The sequence below is a fragment of the Bubalus kerabau genome, chromosome 2 (assembly GCF_029407905.1).
Source record: "Bubalus kerabau isolate K-KA32 ecotype Philippines breed swamp buffalo chromosome 2, PCC_UOA_SB_1v2, whole genome shotgun sequence".
Taxonomy (NCBI): Eukaryota; Metazoa; Chordata; class Mammalia; order Artiodactyla; family Bovidae; genus Bubalus; species Bubalus kerabau.
The window spans coordinates 146,350,695-146,372,679 of record NC_073625.1 but is presented as its reverse complement, the minus strand read 5'-3'; the positions used below and the strand labels follow the sequence as shown (position 1 = coordinate 146,372,679).

Below are 21,985 nucleotides of genomic sequence, written 5' to 3'. Positions count from 1 at the left end.
TCAAAAATTTTAAATCACTTGACACTTAAAAAAAATAACAAAATGTGATCTCAGCCTTTCAAATTTTATTGCAACATTAAAAATTCTATTTAGAGAGCAATCTTAAAAGAGCCAGAATAGCAACAAGAAAACAAAGTAGGAAAGTCACACCTGCAATCTGCTTTCTATTTGCAGTTTCAATGCCATATAATTATGTACTATATTAATTATCTTAGCAAGTACTATTGTTTTCAACTAATATTACATGTACAATGCATCCAGATGAGTTAGCTGCTTTCAGCAATTATGCATATTTGAGATACATGAAGAAAAAGTGATTTAATATGCAATACTTTGAAAAACAGATTTTTAGGCATACTACAGTCCATGGGGTCACAAGGAGTCAGACATGACTGAGCAACTAACACACTTAGGCATATCAGAATAAACTCACCAATAAATAACAATCAATAATTGCCCACTTATTTTATTATACATAGTAATACTGTTACCTCACAACTGATGATTTTTATCTCATAAATACAAATGAACATAAAAAGAGTAAAAAAAAAATTATTGTAAAATTTATCAGACTCCATGAAAAACCTAAGACAATGTAAGTAGTACTTGCAAATTATAAAGATTCCTCAAATAATCAGCATCATTGTGATTGGCTAAAGGTTCAGACATATGATTAGACTAATGATTTTTTAAAAACAACACACATTTATTATCTCATGGGTTCCATGGGTCAGAGTCTAAGTCCAGCTTAACTGGATGCTCTGCTCAGGGTCTCAGAAGAGAACAGTCAAGGTGTGGGCCAGGACACGTTCCTTCCTGAGTCTAGGGTTCTCTTCTGAGCTTACAAGGTTGTTGGCAGAATTCAGTTCCTGAGGCTACAGAACTGAAGTTCCATTTTCTGGCTGGCTACAGTCAGCTCCTAGAGGCTGCTCATACTTTGTCACTAGGAGAGGCCTCTCCCAGACCCTCTCAGTCCAGGGCAAGTTACTCTTCAAGGCCAACAAGAGGATCTCTCTGACTTAGGAAGGGCCTTAGTTTCCCTTTTAAGGGCTTTCATCTGACCAAGTCAGGTCCATCCAAAATCAGCTCTCTTTTTCTAACTCAACATCAACTTATCTGGAACCATAATTATGTTTGCAAAACCCCTCCACCTTTGTCATATTCTATTGGTAAGTCATGGGTTCTCAGATTAATGATCTTTACTGCCCCCTCTAATTATTGAGATTAATTATTCTCTGTTTGGATATGGAGGAAGTCTGTATTTCTCTAAAATTTTACCTCACTGTATTCCCACAAAAGTCTTCCAAGATATATATTACTCCAATACTTTTGAAAATGTCCCTCAAACTATCCCTCTTTTGACTCATTAGCATTAATATACCTTGTTTCCTAGGTTCTAAATTTGGATGGTCTAACAATTAACATTAAATTTCTTTAAATACTATATCCTGACTAATAAAACCGAATGTATGGAGTACCTCCTATGAACAGGATACTTTCATATTTGTTGTCATTTAATCTGATCCTTCCAATATTTTTGTAAGTTCCTGAGCTTGCATATATGAGTTTTATCTTACAGATTCTTTTAGCCTAAATATTATAGAAACACCCTCATTTCCCTTTGAGATGGCTTTGGGCCATCACTGCATTAAACCCTTGCACTGCTTCTTTGTTCTCCACTGCATCTGTTACTCTGTCACTTTATTCTGTAATATACTCTCTAAACCACTCATGTTCTTCCAATTCTTCACTGGTGATAGCAGAAGTCTTACTCTCACTTTTCACACCCCTTTCAAATTTAGTCTCTTCCCTTTCCCTTGCTTTTCTTAGTATGGCATCTAAAAATATCATCATCACAGATACAACTTCACTGAGGTAGAGGGTATTAAAATGTACCCATATTTAAAACACGCCCTGAATTCTGAAACTGTCTTCACAAAATCCTTATCAACATTTCTCCAAGGAAGATATAAAATGGCCATGCTGCTGCTGCTGCTGCTATCGCTTCAGTCGTGTCCGACCATGTGCGACCCCATAGACGGCCGCCCACCAGGCTCCCCCATCCCTGGGATTCTCCAGGGAAGAACACTGGAGTGGGTTGCCATTTCCTTCTCCAATGCATGAAAGGGAAAAGTGAAAGTGAAGTCGCTTAGCCGCATCCGACTCTTCGCGACCCCATGGACTACAACCTACCAGGTTCCTCCGTCCATGGGGTTTTCCAGGCAAGAGTACTGGAGTGGGGTGCCATCGCACATGAAAAGATGTTCAACATAATTGATTGGGGGAAATGCAAATGAAAATCACAGTGAGATACTACTTCATGCCCATTAGGCTACTAGAATCAAAAAGTCAGATGTAAGTGTTGGCTAGGGCATAGAGAAATCAGAATCTCCATACTCTGTTGATAGGAGTATGAAATGGAGCAGTCACTCTCTGGCCATTCCTCAATTAAAGATTAGAGTTATCTTACAACCCAGAAATTCCATACTAGAGATATAGCAATGAGAAATTAAAACATATCCCCACAAAAACCTGTACATAAATATTCACAGCAGCATTATTCACAATGGCCAAAAGGTAGAAATAGCTACATGTCCATCAAATGACGAATGGATAAACAAAATGTGGTATATCCATACAATGGAATGTTATTTGGCCATAAATAAGGGAAGCACTAATACATGCCACAACATAGATAGAACCTAAAAAGCAGCTAGTCATCAAAGACCACACATCCATGAATATACTAAAATCCATTGAATTGCAAACTTCACATGGAGTTGTAGAGTATGTAAGTTACATCTTAATAAAAACTTTTTAAAAAAATTCTTGTCAGTGATGTCTATATATGTGTCCTTTATTTATCTTTTGGGTATAACATCATTCCGTTTTCTGAAATTTCAGTTAATCAAAGACTTAATTGACCATCCTTCCTGGAGTCTACCTGAGTAAATTAAACTTTCAGACTCACCAGGTTGTCATCAAACCACTCTTGGCAACAGTCTGCTCAGAAGGTTAAGGACAGGAACAACAGTTTGCCCATGAGATGGCATCAGCTGTTATTTTTTGGTGAGAGTCTTGCAATAACTCACACAGAAGTACCACTCAGAGAGGTGAGGGACAGACCTCCCATTCTGACGGTTCTGAAGCCCCACAGGGGCTTTGGTTACATAGCTCCCCACACTGCACTGGGAAAGCTATGGCTTACCCCAGGTATTAATAACTACAGCCCTCATGTTAGAGGCAATCTGCCAACCCAGAGTCATTCTATGAATATATGATCTAGAAACATAGTTGATATTAAGAATTTTATCTGTTTCCCGGGGGGTGGGGTGGGGAGAAGAGCTAGAAAGGTAACTAAAGGTCAAATCTCAGACACAAGAGGAAAGGCTTTTCTTAACCCTTCACCAACATAACTTACTAACGTACCATGTAATTAATTATGCAATTTTTGGTTTTCAAAATTCAGAGAAAAAGAAACTGTGCCACTTAAAATGTAGTCTTAAATTATTTCATGAGCTTGATTGTATCTGTCAGAATTTATTCATGTTTTCTTTCATTCATTCAAAAATGTGATTTTTACATGCCAGCTATGATGTTAAGCACTAAGAATATAATGATGAACAAGACAGAAATAGTTCCTCTCCTTAGAAGATCTGAAATTTAACAGAAGATATAGAGGAGAAAATGTTCAATAAGAAAACAGTTTAAAAAATCCTTTGACAGTTCAGAATTATATGGAATTATTCATATTTAAGAAAGAAAAGAAAAACTGAGCCAATAGTTGTTTATATATACATGTTCTCAATATTTTATTTTTTCTTTTGTATAGTGCTAACTATAGTCATAAATAACAAATGTATATATTGCTATATAATGTTAAGATATTGACATTACCTGGACTTTAATTTGAGGGAACATGTACTCCCCATCCTTCTATTTCTATTCTTGTCTGTGAGACTTTGGGAAGAAAAAGAGAGCATGCTCACCTCTGCCTATCCTGGTTTCTCCAAGGGCTGCCTGCCCTGAGAAAGATGTTTTCCAATCTAGATCTCCACTAAGGGCTTTTTCTGGGTGAATCCTGCGGTGCCACCTTCCCTGGTGTCACAGTGGTAAAGAATCCGCCTGCCAATAGAGACTAGGTTCCATCCCTGGGTGGAGAAGATCCCCTGGAGGAGGAAATGGCAACCCACTCCAGTAAGTTGCCTGAAGAGTCCCATGGACACAAGAGCCAGGTGGGCTACAGTCCATGGAGTCACAAAGAGTAGAACTTAGAGACTGAGCCTGCCCTTCCAAAGGGAAATGTCTAAAATATGAGGGCTGGGAAAAGGGACAAAAAGTTAAATTTCAGGAAGCATCAGTAAGCTGAATTTATCCCAACACCTGTGCTACAAACCACTAATTCTGATTGTATCAATAATAGAACTGATATTTTGATTTATATGTTCTGACTCTAATACCTATTTCTCAATTGGTTTAGAATCTGGAAAGTGAAGGAGATGTGATATATTGCCCTTCAAAAATTTCAATACATTCTAAAATTGGCCAACAAACATCTATAATCTTACTCTATATTACATACTGTCACATTTCCAGTTCACCAAGAAACAAATTCTGTGATTTGCCTGCCTGACTTCTACTGGGGTGTGCTCTGAGAATAATACCTGTGGGCTGTGGGAGAGTGAAGACAGCAGAACTGGGCAAAGAGGAAAGCTGAATTATATGCACTTGTCAACCCCCAAAGAGGAGCTGTAATAGTCCATCTGAGTTGTCCTCAATTGAGGCAATGGGTTTCTGAGAATTTGTGCCCTAACCTAGACCAGATATTTGACCAGAGGATGGGCTGCCTCCAGAAATGGAGTGTAAACTTGGAGGTGGCGGTTCTCTTTGTGTGAAAGTCGCTCAGTCGTGTCCAACTCTTAGAGACCCCAAGGACTATATAGTCTATGGAATTCTTCAGGCCAGAACACTGGAGTGGGTAGCCTTTCCCTTCTCCAGAGGATCTTCCCAACCCAGGGATCAAACCCAGGTCTCCCTCATCGAAGGTGGATTCTTTACAAGTTGAGCCACAAGAGAAGCTCAGCAGTTCTCTTTAGGCAAAGGCAATTCATGGGAAGAAACTCTGCTATGATCTACCTGTAGACAGCATTCCAGGAGGTTAGGGAAGTGAGTTTCTCAGTTCTAAAGAGGAGGATCTGGGTGTCACAACACAGCATCTACAGTATGTCTGCACATAGCATTTAAAATTGGTACCTTAAGATCATCAAGTAACCATGTTATTATCTAAATGACTAGCTATGGTCGAAAAATACTGTATTATTCTAAACATTAACAAATAATGATAGTGTGAATCTAAAAGCTGGTACTGGTCATTGTCAAACGAAGAAAACACTCTACCACCACTAAGTCAGAAAACATATAGTATTCTGATGATAACTGAGGTTCTGCCTGGTAATTATTCTCCTGTAAGTATGTTCAAACAAACAAATATTCCCACTTATAATCCATATTTATATAGGCATACCTTATCTTGTAGATAAAAAGGATGAACATAAATGCTTCATACTAGAAAACATGGAAATTCTACTTCAATTATCTCTTGTCTCATTACTAACCAACTCTCTTCCCAAGGTTTCTCCTCCAGTTAAGAAAATCTCCATTCCAATTTTTAAAATATACATACCAGAGTATAGTAATGATTTACTCAATCCAGCCTCCCTCTGTGCATGTCATACTTCAAAATGGAATGCCTTTCATCTGTTTTGCCCCCTATTTTCCTTTATTTCTAATTAACCCTGTTCTCTTCTTTTTTTTTTTAATTTTATTTTATTTTTAAACTTTACATAATTGTATTAGTTTTGCCAAATCTCTTCTGCTTGATCTTTTGTTGTTAAAAGGAAATACAAATTCCTGATATATTAAGACCTTATTTTTCACCAATGTGAGGCTTTCCCAGTGGAGAAAATCTTTAATTTCAACCTTTATTGTTGAAAATTTATTCTAAATATAGAAGTAGAATTTTCATCCTCAGTAACTCTATGCATTTACACATTATTTTGCAGATAATTAACTATTTCACTATTTAGTTAATAGTTAATTAACTATTAACTAAATCACTTCTAAGTATAAATCAATCATAAATCAAAAGACAGACCCTTTGAAATTATTTTATTCAACATGGAAATGGTAATAGTTTGCCTTCGATATTTTTTAGGGATTTATCTCTTAAATGAAACAAGATAGGCCAGAACAAAATGGTTACTACTGACTGTGAACTTTGTAAAGACTCACTGATCTGTAGGCTGGGGTTGAAATGGTTTACAACACTCAAAACAGGTCATTCTTAAATGCCAACATAGGTTAAATAATATAAAGTACAGCAGCCATTAGCCTAGAATGCTTGCTTTTTATATAGTATTGCTTAATATTCCGATATATTCTCAGATTAAGTATGAATTCAACAGTCAATGAAAAAAATCTCATTACTTCTTTTTCTTTGTTTCCACAATATGTATATTTTTAAATTAAGATACAGTTGATGTACAATAGCATGTGAATTACAGATGACCAAAAAGAGTCTCATGACTTTCACCAAAGATGGTAAAGAACTAAAAATACTATGGCTGATTAATATGACTAAACCACCAAGCAGAAAGAGATATATACTCACTGCTTAACAATGACCATCAGGTCAACATATAACAGCATCAAAAACATTACCTTAATGCACAGGGAAGAATGATGGGGAAAAAAAATCAAAGGACTAAACAGTGCACAGAAATAGTAAGAAAATGACAGATAGTCAATGGGACAATTGATTAAAGGTAAGAAGGGCTTCCCGGGTGGCACTAGGGGTAAAGAATCTGCCTCCCAATGCAGGAGACACAAGAGACAAGATGGGGGTTTGATTCCTGGGTCAGGAAGATTCCCTGGAGGAGAAAAATGCAACTCAGTCCAGTATTCTTGCCTGAAAAATCCCATGGACAGAGAGGAGCCTGGTGGGTTTCAGTCCATAGGGTCACAAAGAGCTGGACACTGAGGACTGAACTGAAGCGAACTGATACTCCGTACAGCTAGCACAGTGCCTACATTTGCTGACCGACAATTAGGAAAATATGCTGAATAAATCGCTGAATGGAAAATTCTAATGTGAATTCACAGTGGGGTGATTATACTCCTTACCCTCACAGTGGAGTGCCTTTAGTTAAATTCTTACGATTTATCTATTAACTATTACACTCACTTTTATGTACATTCATTTTAATTTCCTATAACTGTCCAGTTGTACGATACTTCCTGAGGCAGGGGAATAGACAGTGGCTTTTTGTTTTCCCTCCATCACTTCTGCCAGAAGGCTCTAAACTCAAAAGTAAATAAGTAACTGACTTTGATAAATACTGATAAAAGGAAGGTCAGTGTTATGCTTTGTGCCCGTTATGACTCAGGTCTTCAGCCTCTGTGAGAGCTACTGATATTTATATATGTTGAACAACACGTAATGATTGAAGTCTACCAGTGATCTTTCCAAATATAGACAATCATAAAATACACAAGATAATATTAAATCCCTTAACCCCAAGGTCCTGGGTTCTCACTCTTACCTCCAGGTCCTTAGGAGCAGGATCCTAGTGGTACTGATCTGTGTAGGGTCACTGCCTAGCACTAACTCTTTACTATAAGTGAAATCTATGACAAACCAGGGCATCATCAAATGTATCTGGCATAAAATGTTAAGTCTATATTTAGCCATATTTATTGTTTAAGCACTAGAAACTTAAAGCCATCTGACAGGGTTTGAGTTTAAGTATTTAAAAAAAAAATTACATGAGGATAATAAATGCTGGTGATGTGTAGGAGGAAAAGTAGAAACATGAGAAATAAGCTTACTTAAACAACAATGAGGGAAGACAAATAAAAGACTATTTTTTTTAAATAAACATGAGAAGAAAGCAAGAGATTTCTATTTAAAAACTAGATAGAAATAATACTTAAATCATGTGTTCATTTGAAACCACAATAGAAAAAAATATTGTCTAAGTTTTAAATGTCAAGTTCACAGTTAGAATGCCTAATGCAAAAATTCTAATCAAGCTAAGTGTTTCAGGAGCTATATTAAAGAACAGTTTAAACAGCAAAATAAAATCCAGATTACCGTTGTCAAGTAATTTTAAGTTACATGTAAAGACTGTACATAATAGAATTTTAGAAATTAATGCAAATCATCCTAAATTCTAGATAATTAAACAGGTCTTAAATGTCTTCCTGGTGAAACATTTTATAAACACACTACAAGTAGAGCATTTTAAGATGTCATACCTGCAAAAGAGTTGTTCTATGAAGTTTTAGTGCCCCCTTCTGGTGGATTTTAGCAAAGCATCCTGAACAATAATCTTCTCCACATTCAAGGCATACCTTAAAAGATATTGAAAAATCATACAGTCTCATAAAATATGACTTTGAGAAAACATATGTGTGAAGAACTCATTGCTCTCATCTTTATTTCTCCAGTTACACACCAAGAAATTGAGAATCCCAAGGAAATAGGACAACATTTGTGCCAGTTAAGATGTAACTGAGAAAAATTAGCTTGAAAACTTTAACTATTCTCATGACAAAATAAATATAACAGCTGCAAGTAGGCTTCAGTGCTAGTTGCATGTACATATGTACAATTTTTAAAACCCAGCAACCTCAGATCAAATTTCTTAACCTGGTAAAAATTAAGTGTTATCTCTGAGTCAAAACTACTTCATTATGAGTTCTTTTATCTTTCTGTATGGATTTACATGACATAATTTGTTTCAAAGGATGCATATATAATTCGTCTCCAAAAATCCCCACAGACTTCTTTGAATGGCACTGCTTCACTGGTGATTCTCAAAATGTGATTTTTAAAAGCATACTTAGAAGATTCCTCAAAGGAAAAAAAAAGTATAAGAAAAAACATGTCAGCAATGCTTATGCCTGACGAAATGATTATGCACAAATGTGTATTTGCCTAGCAAATGCTATATGCTGTTAAAATGTAATTTTTTCAATTTGTGGAGAAGTTGGAAAATGTGATATACTTCTACTTACGATGGTGCTGAGCAAGGGTGAAAGTGAAGAAAGAAAATGAAATTTTTACTGCAAGAGTAATTACTACTGTGTAGATGTACAGGCACCCCAACACCTCTTACAGTATGATAAAAAAAATAGTGCAAATGGCTAATAGCCCTCATTTCCTTGAGTTTGGCCTAGGTTGAGAATAACTGACAGCACGAGACTTGGAGATAGTCAGGAAGCCTGTGTCAAGAAGCTCACACTGCCTTCAGCTTTCTTTCATTTCCTCCCCCTTTAGGATGCCCACCAATCTTCTCCCCTCCTTCTTCTCTCATTGTATTAGGGTACAATAAGCATAAAGCAGCTGGAGCAGACTGGGGAGTGACAGATCAGGGTCTTCTGCCTCGTTCGGTTCAGTGGTAGCCTGATGTGCAATTCAGCAGTGGCGCTTCTCAAACTGCACCATGTATGTGAATTTCCTGGGAATTAGCTACAGTACACACTCTGGTTTGGGAAGTCTGAACGGGATTGAGATCCTGCATTCTAACAAGCTCCCAGGTGATGTCCACCAGCTGTTGGATGCAGACCACATAGTGAGTAAAAAGGGGTTGGAGTGTATGGATGAAAAAAAGTAGACTGAACTTAGAAGGTGTGAGGTTAAATTAGGAGCTTGGTACTAACAGATACACACTGCTGCTACTGCTACTGCTACTAAGTCACTTCAGTCGTGTCCAACTCTGCGTGACCCCATAGATGGCAGCCCACCAGGCTCCCCTGTCCCTGGGATTCTCCAGGCAAGAACACTAGAGTGGGTTGCCATTTCCTTCTCCAATGCATGAAAGTGAAAAGTGAAAGTGAAATTGCTCAGTTGTGTCTGACTCCTAGCGACCTCATGGACTGCAGCCTACCAGGCTCCTCCATCCATGGGATTTTCCAGGCAAGAGTACTGGAGTGGGGTGCCATTGCCTTCTCCAACAGATACACACTGCCATATATAAAATAGATAACCAAGAAGGACCTATTGTATAGACAGAAAATTATACTCAGTATTTTTAATAACCTATAAAGGGAAAGAATCTGAAAAATATATATAACTAAGTGTGTGTGTATATATATATATATATATATATATATATATATATATATATTTAACTAAATCACTTTGCTGTGTACCTGAAACTAACACAACATTGTAAATCAACTATACCTCAATGAAAAATAAATAAAATAAAACTCAAAAGGAGTCCATTAATTTTTTTTAATTGTATTGCAAATTCCCATATGATGATGCAGTTATCTACAATAATGTAGCCATGTTTATTAAACATGAAATGGTTAGGAAAACTACTCAAAAAATGTTAAAAGAGTAATTTTATGTAACTAAAATCAAACTAAAAAGGAAGAGTCGAATCAAATAACAATATTCACAGCATTCAGGGAGCACTAACTCATTGTTCTAAGGGCTTCATGTGTTCCATCTCATTTAATTCTAACAAGAACCCCATAAGGTTGGCATGACCATTGTACCTCCATTGTGAAGATGAGGCAACAAAGGAACATAATGATTGAGAATTTGTCCAATCATACAGCTAATGGAGCCAGGATTTCAACCCCAGGGTCTGACTCAAAACTTAAACTCTTACCCATACCCACATTACTAATGATTAATCATTGACCATTGATTGCAGTACTAATCATTTATGGGAAACCTTGATAAAATCTGCAATAAAATAAATCCAATATGTCAAATGATGGCATGGTCTATGCTGAAGTTGAGTATGACATGCTGCAAGGCTCAAAGGAATGTTAATTAGTATTCCTCTCCTTCTTCCTCTCCCTCTCCTTCCACAGAATCCACACCAACCTCCTCATAATCCTTCTCAAGGGCAGCCATGTCCTCACGGGCCTCAGAAAACTCTCCTTCCTCCATGCCCTCACCCATGTACCAGTGAACAAAGGCACGCTTGGCATACATCAGGTCAAACTTGTGGTCCAGGCGAGCCCAGGCCTCAGCAATGGCTGTGGTGTTGCTCAGCATGCACACAGCTCGCTGTACTTTGGCCAGGTCTCCACCAGGTACCACAGTGGGAGGCTGGTAGTTAATGCCAACCTTGAAGCCAGTGGGGCACCAGTCCACAAACTGGATGCTACGCTTGGTCTTGATGGTGGCAATGGCAGCATTGACATCTTTGGGAACCACGTCACCACGGTACAACAGTGTGATTATAGCTACACAAAATTGGATTTATAATTTTAGTGGAAGAAAAATAAGTACTATCCCAGTACAGGAAATGGTTATAGCCTGTCAATTCTTGTTTCAAGAGCTATAGTCTCAAGTAAATGAAGATACAACTAAATCCATAATTTTTAAGTACCAAATTAAAAGCCGTAATTTCACATACACATATGGAAGTAGTATTGTATTAATGGTTTCAAAATATATTCTACAACATACCAGCTGTTATTTTAATGAATGTCTTATAAATATTGGGCACCATTTTTACAATAGATGACTGAATGTCAGTCTAAGCATATAGTGAAAGTGAAGTTGCTCAGTCATGTCCAACTCTTTGCGACCCCATGGACTATAGTCTGCCAGGCTCCTCCATCCGTGGGATTTTCCAGGAAAGAGTACTGGAGTGGGTTGCCATTTCCTTCTCCAGGGATCTTCTGAACTCAGGGATCAAACCTGGGTCTCCTACATTTCAGGCAGACTCTTTACCATCTGAGCCACAAGGGAAGCCTTGAGCATAAAATTCTAGGCCAAATATTTGCGAACAATAGATTTTTAATGAAAGTAACCAAAGGGATATTGTACTGGAAGATCAAAGCTGGAGTCACATAGCAAGCTTATATATTTTGTTATACAAGCATATTTGGATTTTAAAAAATGGATTTAATGGATTTAAAATAATGAATTTAAATCCACAATGGATTTAAAAATGGGGGAAAATGACCAACAACTGGAAAATCTTTTTAGGCAGTTTGTATAGCTGGCAAAAACACAGATAAGGACTTCATTCCACCACAGATGATTCGTCAATGATGGAATACCCAAGTGCAGTTCTAGCATATCACTTTTTAATTTGATCAAGGCTGGGTCAGTTATGCTATGACTTCAGAATCCAAGTTTAATTAAATTATCCACATTTGCCAAATAAGTAATCTTCAACTATCCATTTCCCTTTTGCCATAAAGAAACAGCCAAAAGCCTCTGGAATTTATTTTCAAAATAAGAAATCTGCAAATTGAGGAGCTTATTTTTACTACCAATATATATGAAGACAACATATATAAAATGTGCCCAAAAAAAGGCATACAATTTACTACCTTCTCTTAATGTGCTAGGCACAATGCTAAATACTTCACATGCATCAACCATTATCTTCAATAACTCTGAGGTCTAGACTACTGTTATCCGTTTTATCCCATTTTACAAATGAGAAAACAGAAATATAAAAGAATTAAGTCATTTGCTAAAGGTCACAGAGCTAACAACAGGTAAAGTTGAAATGCCAACCTCCAAAAGGCAAGCTCTTAATCCCTACCTCCTATCCCTATACAATCTTCCCTGATGAAGGTCATGCCATAAGATATAGAGAGGTTGACTCTGATTATCTAATCAGCATGACCATCTAGAATGATGGAAGCTAAGAACACAAGGTAACCTTAGAATTCAACACTACAGAGCTCATTACATTTGCCAAGCTTGAAATTTTTTTAAAAAAATAGCATTGTGCTTTAAAAAGCATGGTGGGATGTTATTTTCATTTAAAATCAAACAATATCCTTTCTTAAGTTAGAGCCTAAATCCTGGCTTCTATTTACAACAGTTTTCAGGCAGATCAGTTTTGTAATCACTGTATACTGTCACTCTCTGCTTTCCAGCCAAAGCAGGTGCCATTTATACTGTCTGGAATGTCCTTTGCTTGCTTTTCCTTCTCCCTGGAAAAACAGATTTTTTATTTCCAAGTCAAGTCTTATCTACATGTGCCTTTTTTTTTCAAATTCCATGGTATTTATACACTGTTCAACATAGAAAAGGAGTCATAAGAAATATTGACTCATAGCTCCTATGCCAAATGATTTTCAGATCATGAACAGTGGATTCAAACAATTCAGTTCTGCCCTTAAGTCCCTTTTAGTTTTCATATCTCAAGCTTCAGGAATATTAGCACTTGCTTATATTTTCTAAACATTTCAGGGTAGGTATAACTTTCTAAAATTCCTCATATTGTTGTCCACCATTACATCAGTAAGAAGAAAAGAAGTATTATATAATTGTAACAGCATTATACCAAGAGCCAGGGTTTTACATTTAGTATTATTAGCTCTTTACTAGAAAGAATTCTGAGTTCAGTTAAAATTACCATGAAATAAGGCCAGTAATACAATCTTAAATCAGAAGTGATTACAGCTAAATTCTCTGAAAATATAATAAATATTAGTTATAGTAACCCACAAATATTAGTTATAACATTACATTCTTTGGAGAAAAAACTGCTTCCAAAGTGTGTGTGATATTTTAATTGCAAAAGATATTGGATATCTTTCTTTCAGTTAGCTTCAATGATAACAATGTTTTCAATAATAGAAACGTTTTAAAGAAATGTGTATGCTTGTGTGTTGTGCTTAGTCACTCAACGTGTCCAACTCTTTGTGGGCCCATGGCTCTTTGTGGAGCCTGCCAGGCTCCTCTGTCCATGGAATTTTTCAGGCAAAAATACTGGAATGTATTGCCATTTCCTCCTCCGGGGATCTTTCCAACCAGGGACTGAACCCACGTCTCCTATGTCTTCTGAATTACAAGCATATTCTTTACCCTTTGAGCCATTGGGGAAGCCCTAAAGGAACAAACACATTCAACAAGTATGGGCTGAGTACCTAATAAATTGCAGGCATAATTCTAGGTGGTGGAGCAGTGAAGAAAACTAAAGTCCATGCGCTCATGAAGTTTACATCGTAGGTAAACAGAAAATAAACATACACTACTCCAGTACTTTGGCCACCTCATGCGAAGAGTTGACTCATTGGAAAAGACTCTGATGCTGGGAGGGACTGGGGGCAGGAGGAGAAGGGGATGACAGAGGATGAGATGGCTGGATGGCATCACTGACTTGATGGACGTGAGTCTAAGTGAACTCCGGGAGTTGGTGATGGACAGGGAGGCCTGGCGTGCAGCGATTCAAGGGGTCGCAAAGAGTAGGACACGACTGAGACTGAACTGAACTGAAAGAGTGATAAATGTTGCATTGATGAATGAAGCAGCTTCACAGAACTAGACAGTACAACTCAGCTGTTTCTGTTTTATAAAAGGCTGTAGTTTGAATTGACCTTAATTGATATGAGACCTTGGTAAGGAAAAAATTTGTTGGGGAGATCTGAAGAGTTGAATTTTGAACATGTTAAATTAGTGATTTTTGTTGGCCATCCAAGTATCTGAGTTGAAAGTTCAGGGGGGGGAAATATTAATTAGAAATGTGTTAATAAGTTTGGGAACCATCAAAATAGAGATGGTCTTTAAAGCCAAGAGAGTAGATGAAACTATTCAAACAGTAAGTACAAATAGACTGGCTTCCCTGCTGGCTCAGTAGTAAAGAATCTGGCTGTCATGCAGGAGACACAAGTTCGATCTCTGAGTCAGGAAGATCCCCTGGAGAAGGAAATGGCAACCCACTGTAATATTCTAGCTTGCAAAGTCCCATGGACTAGGTTGCTAAAGAGTCAGACATGACTGAATGACTAAAGAACCACATAAATAGACTACAAAAGAGGTTGTGGACTAAGCCCTGTGGCACTCCAAAACTCAGGCGTCAAGAATACAAAAAAACCTAACAAAGCCTTACACAGAAAAAATATACCATATCATTCCATTTATATAAATTCCAAGAATAAGTTTAGCACCACTAAAGGTATGCTGCTAAAAATCAAAATTGTAGTTGGTTTTGTAAAGGGAATTAATTGGCAAAGGTACAAAGGAACCTTCTGAGGTATTATATTTTCTTGATGGGGACATACACATTTATGATCTGCCCATTTCACAGTAGGTAAATTATAACTCAATTTAAAAAAAAAAAAAGAATGGGAGGAGAGAATACAATGATAGTAAGTGCAGACAACTCTTCAGAAGTGTTACTGAAAGGGATGCAAGAGCAGATCTGGGGATCAAAGAAGAATTTCTTCTTTGGTTTGGAAAATAATGCAGCATATTTGTGTGCTGATAGGCATGATCAAGGGAGAGAGACAAGAATTAGGTCATGTTCTTAAACAGGAATGAGAAGCTGAGATTCAGCGCATCATTTAGCACTGGCCTTTCCCAGCAGCCTGCACAATTCACTCTTAGCAAGGGTCATGAAGGAAAAGTGCGTGGCTACCAAAGCCGCTTAAGCCGGGACAAGTGTATGAGCCCATGTGAGAGTTCTGCTCCAAGATTTTATCCCAGTGTACGTACTAGCAGAGCAGCTTTGTTCTCACACTGCCCGCAAGCCTTCCCTTTTATCTTGGGTTTGTCACTTTCAGAAGAATTTGCCATTTTATAATTTAGTGGTTGTTTCACTGGTCCTGAAAGGAAAAATAAACAAAGACCAATCACATTAAAATACAATGTTCAGTTTTCTGATTGATAAAGTAAGGAAATTATGCACATTTCTATATTCTCAAATAGTGTATACATATCAGGTGCCCAATAAGAATGGCATGTAGCCAAGTTTAATTTCCCCAGTAGACTGGCGTGCCCACAGTCTCCCTCCCACCCTCTGTGACCAGGGGCCACAAACAGCCACCCATACACATTCTGCTGTAAGCTCAATCAAACTAGACACATAAAATTACAGAATGCTAAAAACTGTGCTTTGGATAGAATTCCTATAGCGTTCTGTCCCATTTCTGGATGAAACTGAAGCCAATACAGAACAACTTTTACAATAAATGTTATATGTATTTCTAGAACATATTCTATCAAATTATCTTAATTATTCAAATTAAATGTTTATCCTCTATATTAGAAATCTCATTTCTTTTAGAATTACCATAAATTCAAAATTTGTTTTTACTATTTTTAAATTCCTTTAAAAAGCAATTTTCAATGTTCTTTTAATTTCCTAGAGTAAAATTTCAGTTTATAATTTTATACTGCTAGGATTTTCTTCCTGTTTAAGATATTATATTAATAAAGTTTAAGGAGCAATGCTATGTAAGTCCTCATCTTTCAAAAATACTATTATTATAGTCATATCATAAGTTGATTTTTGATATAAAATAAGTGTCCTTCCCCAAAACACAGATAAAATATATTTTGAATATCACAGATAAAGAGTCAACATTTTGAGGTTTAGAGTCATTATACTGCATGAATAGTCTTAGAACTTCAACTTTCTATGTAAGTCAAAGGTTAAAAAATAATTATATCTATAATACCTAATAACACAGTGTAAACTGTTTACCTTGAAGCTGCTCCTTCAGTAATTTTAATTTCACTTTTCCAGCAGAAAACTGTATTAACAAAATAGATACTATTTTTCAGGTATAATTCAAAGCTTAAGTGACTAACAAAAATACTATAAAGCCATAACATTTTGCTGCATCTTGAACAAAACAAACATTTTCAAAGAATAATATAATAGATCATCTTTACTGCAAATATATATTAAATCAAGAGAAAATTCACAAAAGGAAAATATATTTTTGAAACATATATAAGCCAATTTTCAGAAAAAAAGTCATAAATTATCTTTAAACAAAAGTTACACATATCTATGAAATGATTTTAGGAAAGCACTAGCTTTTAAATATTATAAAGGCTCAGTATGCCTTTTCCATCTCTGATCTTTCTGAAACACACAAAGTCTAATATTTGTGTAGACTGAATCTAAACTGAATTCTGACTGAGCTATTCTGCTCACAAAACTGTAAAAAGCTAACATTATTATCTGTATTTGCCCAATTTAGAAAACTATGCATTTAAGCATCATAGACATAGCCTTTTTCAAATATATTATTTGTTATCCCAGACTTTCCCAAGGTGTAGCCGAAAAAATTGAGTACATAAGAATTATGGCTAGGTATTTCAAATAAATAATTGCCTAAAATCCTTGGATCTTCAGATTTTAAGAAATGAAACAGACTTGCCGATTGCAAGTACCTGTTTCGGTCTTATTAAAACCAACACCTGAAGTACAAAGACATTCACAGAGCATGGTGCACACTTACACACACACTGTCGATTCATGCCTTATTTTCAATTTTCAATTTCCATGCTCAATTGCCCAATTCGCACATGAGAATATGAGAACAATGGTTGCCTCTATGTCTACAGCTTGTACCACTGCAGTTATCTTTGAAAATTTAGGCCTAATTATTCTCAGTAAATCCAGTGGTTTTGCTTCAAAAGAGCATTTGTTTTCTCACATTCTTTAAAGAGCTGCTCAGATGCTATGTACCAAACACAGCAGACTAGAAAATAGAATTGAAATAATCATTTTTAATGTGAATAACACTTTTAGTTGTAAACTGGCAGTGTTATACAAGTTACAGATAATTTAATCCCATTTTTCATAACCAAATTCTGCAATATTATTACCTTAATGATATACTGAAACATGTGGTTATAGGCTACCTGGGCAGAATGGACATACTAAAACTGAATGAACCCATTATTAGGGACATATTGTAACTTGTTCTTGTTATTGTGAATATTTTTCAGCTCTGTGAATACAGCCATATTTCCTTCAAATGAATCAAACTGCATACAATATTTCAATAAACAAACTGCTAGCTTGCTATTTTTAGGTAAAGAGAATTTCCTCCTAAGTCTGATTTTTATCTATCGGGGAAAAAGATGAGGGTGGAGTAGGGTTGGACCAGGGATACACACACACACACACACACACACATAAACACATGTTGTTCATGCGTGTGTGGGTATGTATCCCTGGTCCAACCCTACTCCAAAAGCTTACCAGGTAGCAAAGTGGAAATCTGCCTGCCAATTGCAGGAGGTACAAGAGACATGGGTTAGTCCCCGGGTCAGGAAGATCCCCTGGAGTAGCAAATGGCAACCCACTTCAGAATTCTTGCTTGGAAAATTCCATGGAGAGAGGAGCCTGGTGGACTACAGTCCATGGGGGTCACAAACAATGATCCCCATGTACTATATGCTCACAGGACTCAATGCTCACATGACTGAGAACACATACACACACATATACATATATCCATATATATATATATGGATATATCCTGAATTCCTGATGTTTTATGTATACATCCAGGATATATATGTGTGTATACATAAAACATCAGGAATTCAATATACTGAAGCTATATACCTCATTAGCCAACTTATGCCTTCACCAGGAGATGCTAAAGGGGTCCCATCAGGGGCCAGGACAGCTGAGCAGCTCAGACATATCCTCTGGGCCATTGGGGTCAGACTATGCTGTCTTCATCGGCCTCCCTAGCATTCACAAATGCCTGCAAACTGCCACTAATGTCCTAAAACTGCCATGCTGGGCCCACGCACCTTCCACAAGCCACTTTTTCCAAAAGTCTCATTCTTAATCCAATTAGCTACTTAACCTTTGCCATTCTCCACTACTTTTCCTTCCATCCAGGATGCCCCACCCTTCCATGAAACCCTTATTAAATAGTCATTTAACTGTATTATGCCTTAAACCTTTCCTTAACATATCTCTTCCAATGGGTCACAGTAACTGGACCCACCTTTCTCACACACAACCTTCTCCACAGGACTCTCCAGAGGGACTAGCTACATTTCTATTCCCTTGCACTCACCCAGAGAGAAGGAAAATGTTCTACCTGTTTGCTCCTCAGTGCTGCTTCCAGAACACTGTTCTGCTCTCATCGTTCAGCCAAGTTGCCTCTACTAAAGTTCCCACCATCCACTCACTGTCTTCACCAGTACCCAGAATCCTCTTCCACCTGAACCTCAGCAGTCTGCTCAGTATTTCTCTCCATCACTTCTCTAAGGTGATGGTCTTGGAGACTCAATGTCTGTGTTCACCTGACATTCTGATGCTGAAAACCCTCCTACACGCTGACTGCTATGCATTTCTAAAGTGCCTCTTCAGCCCCCTGACCATTATGACCAAACCTTGGACCTAAGCAGCAAGCTGAATGGCCACACCTTCAAAATCCCAGAGTTTCTTTGAGCGCTAACCACAATCTCCTTACCTCCTCCCTTTTAAACATCCCATAATTTCCTATCACTGTGATGAAATAATAGCAACTGAAAGTGTGAGTTGCTCAGTTGTATCTGACTCTTTGTGACCCCTTAGACCTTAGCCTGTCAGGTTCCTCTGTCCATGGAATTCTCTAGGCAAGAATACTGGAGTGGGTTGCCATTCACTTCTCCAGGGGATCGTCCTGACCCAGGGATTGAACCTGGATCTCCCACACAGGTGGCAGATTCTTTACTATGTTAGCCACCAGGGCAGCCCCATTAGTTACTGGGTCCTCTACAAATCCAGGCTGAACAAGCCTACTGGGCTCCTATGGCCCTTCAGCAACCCATTTGCTCATTTGTTACTAAACCTCAAACGTAATTCCCACAGTGGCAACTCCAGATCTTCTCCATTCCCAATAACTCAAATTCAACCCCATTTCCCTTCCTTAATATGAACAGTTGATCTTGCCTTCAAATTTACTAAGAAGGTTGAGGTTTTCCTATAAAAGACTTTTTCCGAAGCTTCCTGCCTCACTGCCTGTCAAACTGCTGCTGCTGCTGCTAAGGTCATTTCAGTCGTGTCTGACCCTGTGCGACCCCATAGACGGCAGCCCACCAGGCTCCGCCGTCCCTGGGATTGTCCAGGCAAGAACACTGGAGTGGGTTGCCATTTCCCTCTCCAACGCATGAAAGTGAAAAGTGAAAGTGAAAGTGAAGTCGTGCCTGACTCTTAGTGACCCCATGGAATGTAGCCCACCAGGCTCCTCCATCCATGGGATTTTCCAGGCAAGAGTACTGGAGCGGGGTGCCATTGCCTTCTCTGACTGCCTGTCAAAAGCAACCTCTAAAAAATGTACCATTACTGTCACCTGTTTTCCATCTTTCCTGTCTCAAGGAAATATGCCTTCTTTCCTTCGGTCAAGCCCTCCTCAAGGAGCCATCTTTTCAAAGCCCCAAGCAACTGGCACCTCTCTCATTTAATCTTCAGTGTTTCCTCCACTAGTCAACCTATCCCTCAGCTACAAACTGGCTCCATCATCTCCCACATAATAAAGTATTTCCTTGAGCCTCTTAAACCCTTGACAGGTCACCCTCTGCTCTCATGTTCACTGAAATGTTAGCCCTTACTCATTGCCACCTGTCTTTCTTTTTCAACAACTTGAAATAAAGTCTTACATCTGATGACAACCCAACCATCAAATCAAATGTATTGTTTTTAAAAATTCTCATTCTCCATAAATAACCATTTTAACATGATTTTCAGTTCATGTTACAATTGGTTTCACACATATTATCTCATGCACTGCTCAAAATTCTGTGAAGTAGTCAGCAAGTACTGTTACACATGTTTACAAACATGGTAACATAAGACCAAGAAAGGTTACAGGTTAGATTTTTGTCTAAAAAGATTAAATTTTTGTCTAAAATCACAAAACTAATTACATGAGTCAGGACTTTAATCTTAATTGTCTAGCACTGGATTCTGTGACCTTGGTACCACTATTTTAGGCCAAATAATTCTCTGTTATGAGGGCTGCCCAGCTCATTGTCTAATGTTCAGCAGTACCCCTGACTTGTAGCCACTACACATTAGCCAAAAATATCCCTCTCAGTGGTGATAGCAAAATATATGTCCAGACATTGCCAAGTGTCTCCTGGGGGACAAAATTGCCCCCAGCTGAAAAACATCGGAATAAAACTATACTCAACTTTTTTCTTTACAAATACATCAGTCAAAGTTGACTTCTCCATTTTTTTCTAAAGATGTTCTCTTTGACTTTTACTCCTATGAAATTACATTACTTTGACTCTATTTCTCCCATGCTTTCTCCTCTCAGGCTCCTTTCGCTAGAGGGCTGGCAAATTATCTTAGAGCTGCTGCTGCTGCTGCTCAGTTGCTTCAGTCGTGTCTGACTCTGTGCGACCCCATAGACGGCAGCCCACCAGGCTCCTCTGTCCATGGGATTCTCCAAGCAAGAACACTGGAGTGGGTTGCCATTTCCTCCTCCAATGCATGAAAGTGAGAAGTCAAAGTGAAGTCGCTCAGTCATGTCCAACTCCTAGTGACCCCATGGACTGCAGCCTACCAGGCTCCTCCGTCCATGGGATTTTCCAGGCAAGAGTACTGGAGTGGGGTGCCAAACTAGCCGCCTGAAAACCTGCATTCCAAATCTTGGCCTTGACCTTTGACATGAGCAAGTCATTCAACTTTTTTGGTGTTAAACGACTTCATCTGTGGAACTGTGAAAAAGAGCAACTGTCTCTTAAGAGTGATACAAGCACTCAAAGAGATAAAACAGGAAAAGCACTGTTGGTTGGTAAAAAACAGGTAGTGAGCAAATATTAAAGTTTTCTTTGCCTCCATATTTTCTGAGCTTTATCCTTCATACCTGCCCTTTATCCTTCACACCTTTCTTCTCCTTTTTTATAAATTCTTAGGCGGCATATTTACTCTCTCAGCTTCAGCCAGCACATTAGAGTGTAAACAAAACTCTAAGTCTTTGAAATTTTTACAAGTAGAACTTAAATGTGCTTATAAAAAATAAAGCAAATGTGGATATGTTAATTAACTCAATGGGGCTAATCCATTCACAATGTATATGTATATTAAACCATCGTGTTGTACTCTTTAAATATAATTTTATTAGCCAACCATACCTCAATAGGTCTGGGAAAAGAAAAAGAGGAAAGGAAGGAAGAAGCCTAAATCTAAACACCAGAAATTTTTCTCCAGCTCCATTATTTGTTCTATCTCCTAGG

General features: G+C 37.8%; 1 protein-coding gene across 1 annotated transcript in view; it reads right to left on the bottom strand.

The window, feature by feature from the left end:
- The window catches only part of ZBBX (zinc finger B-box domain containing), a 125,813-nt gene that overhangs the window by 81,698 nt on the left and 22,130 nt on the right, over positions 1–21,985 (bottom strand). Inside the window, exons 6-8 of the mRNA XM_055570337.1 lie at positions 16,485–16,533; positions 15,494–15,603; positions 8,317–8,412 (exon numbers count right to left, since the gene is read on the bottom strand). Coding sequence (XP_055426312.1) covers positions 8,317–8,412; positions 15,494–15,603; positions 16,485–16,533 — 255 coding nt within the window. The remainder of the gene's footprint in view (positions 1–8,316; positions 8,413–15,493; positions 15,604–16,484; positions 16,534–21,985) is intronic.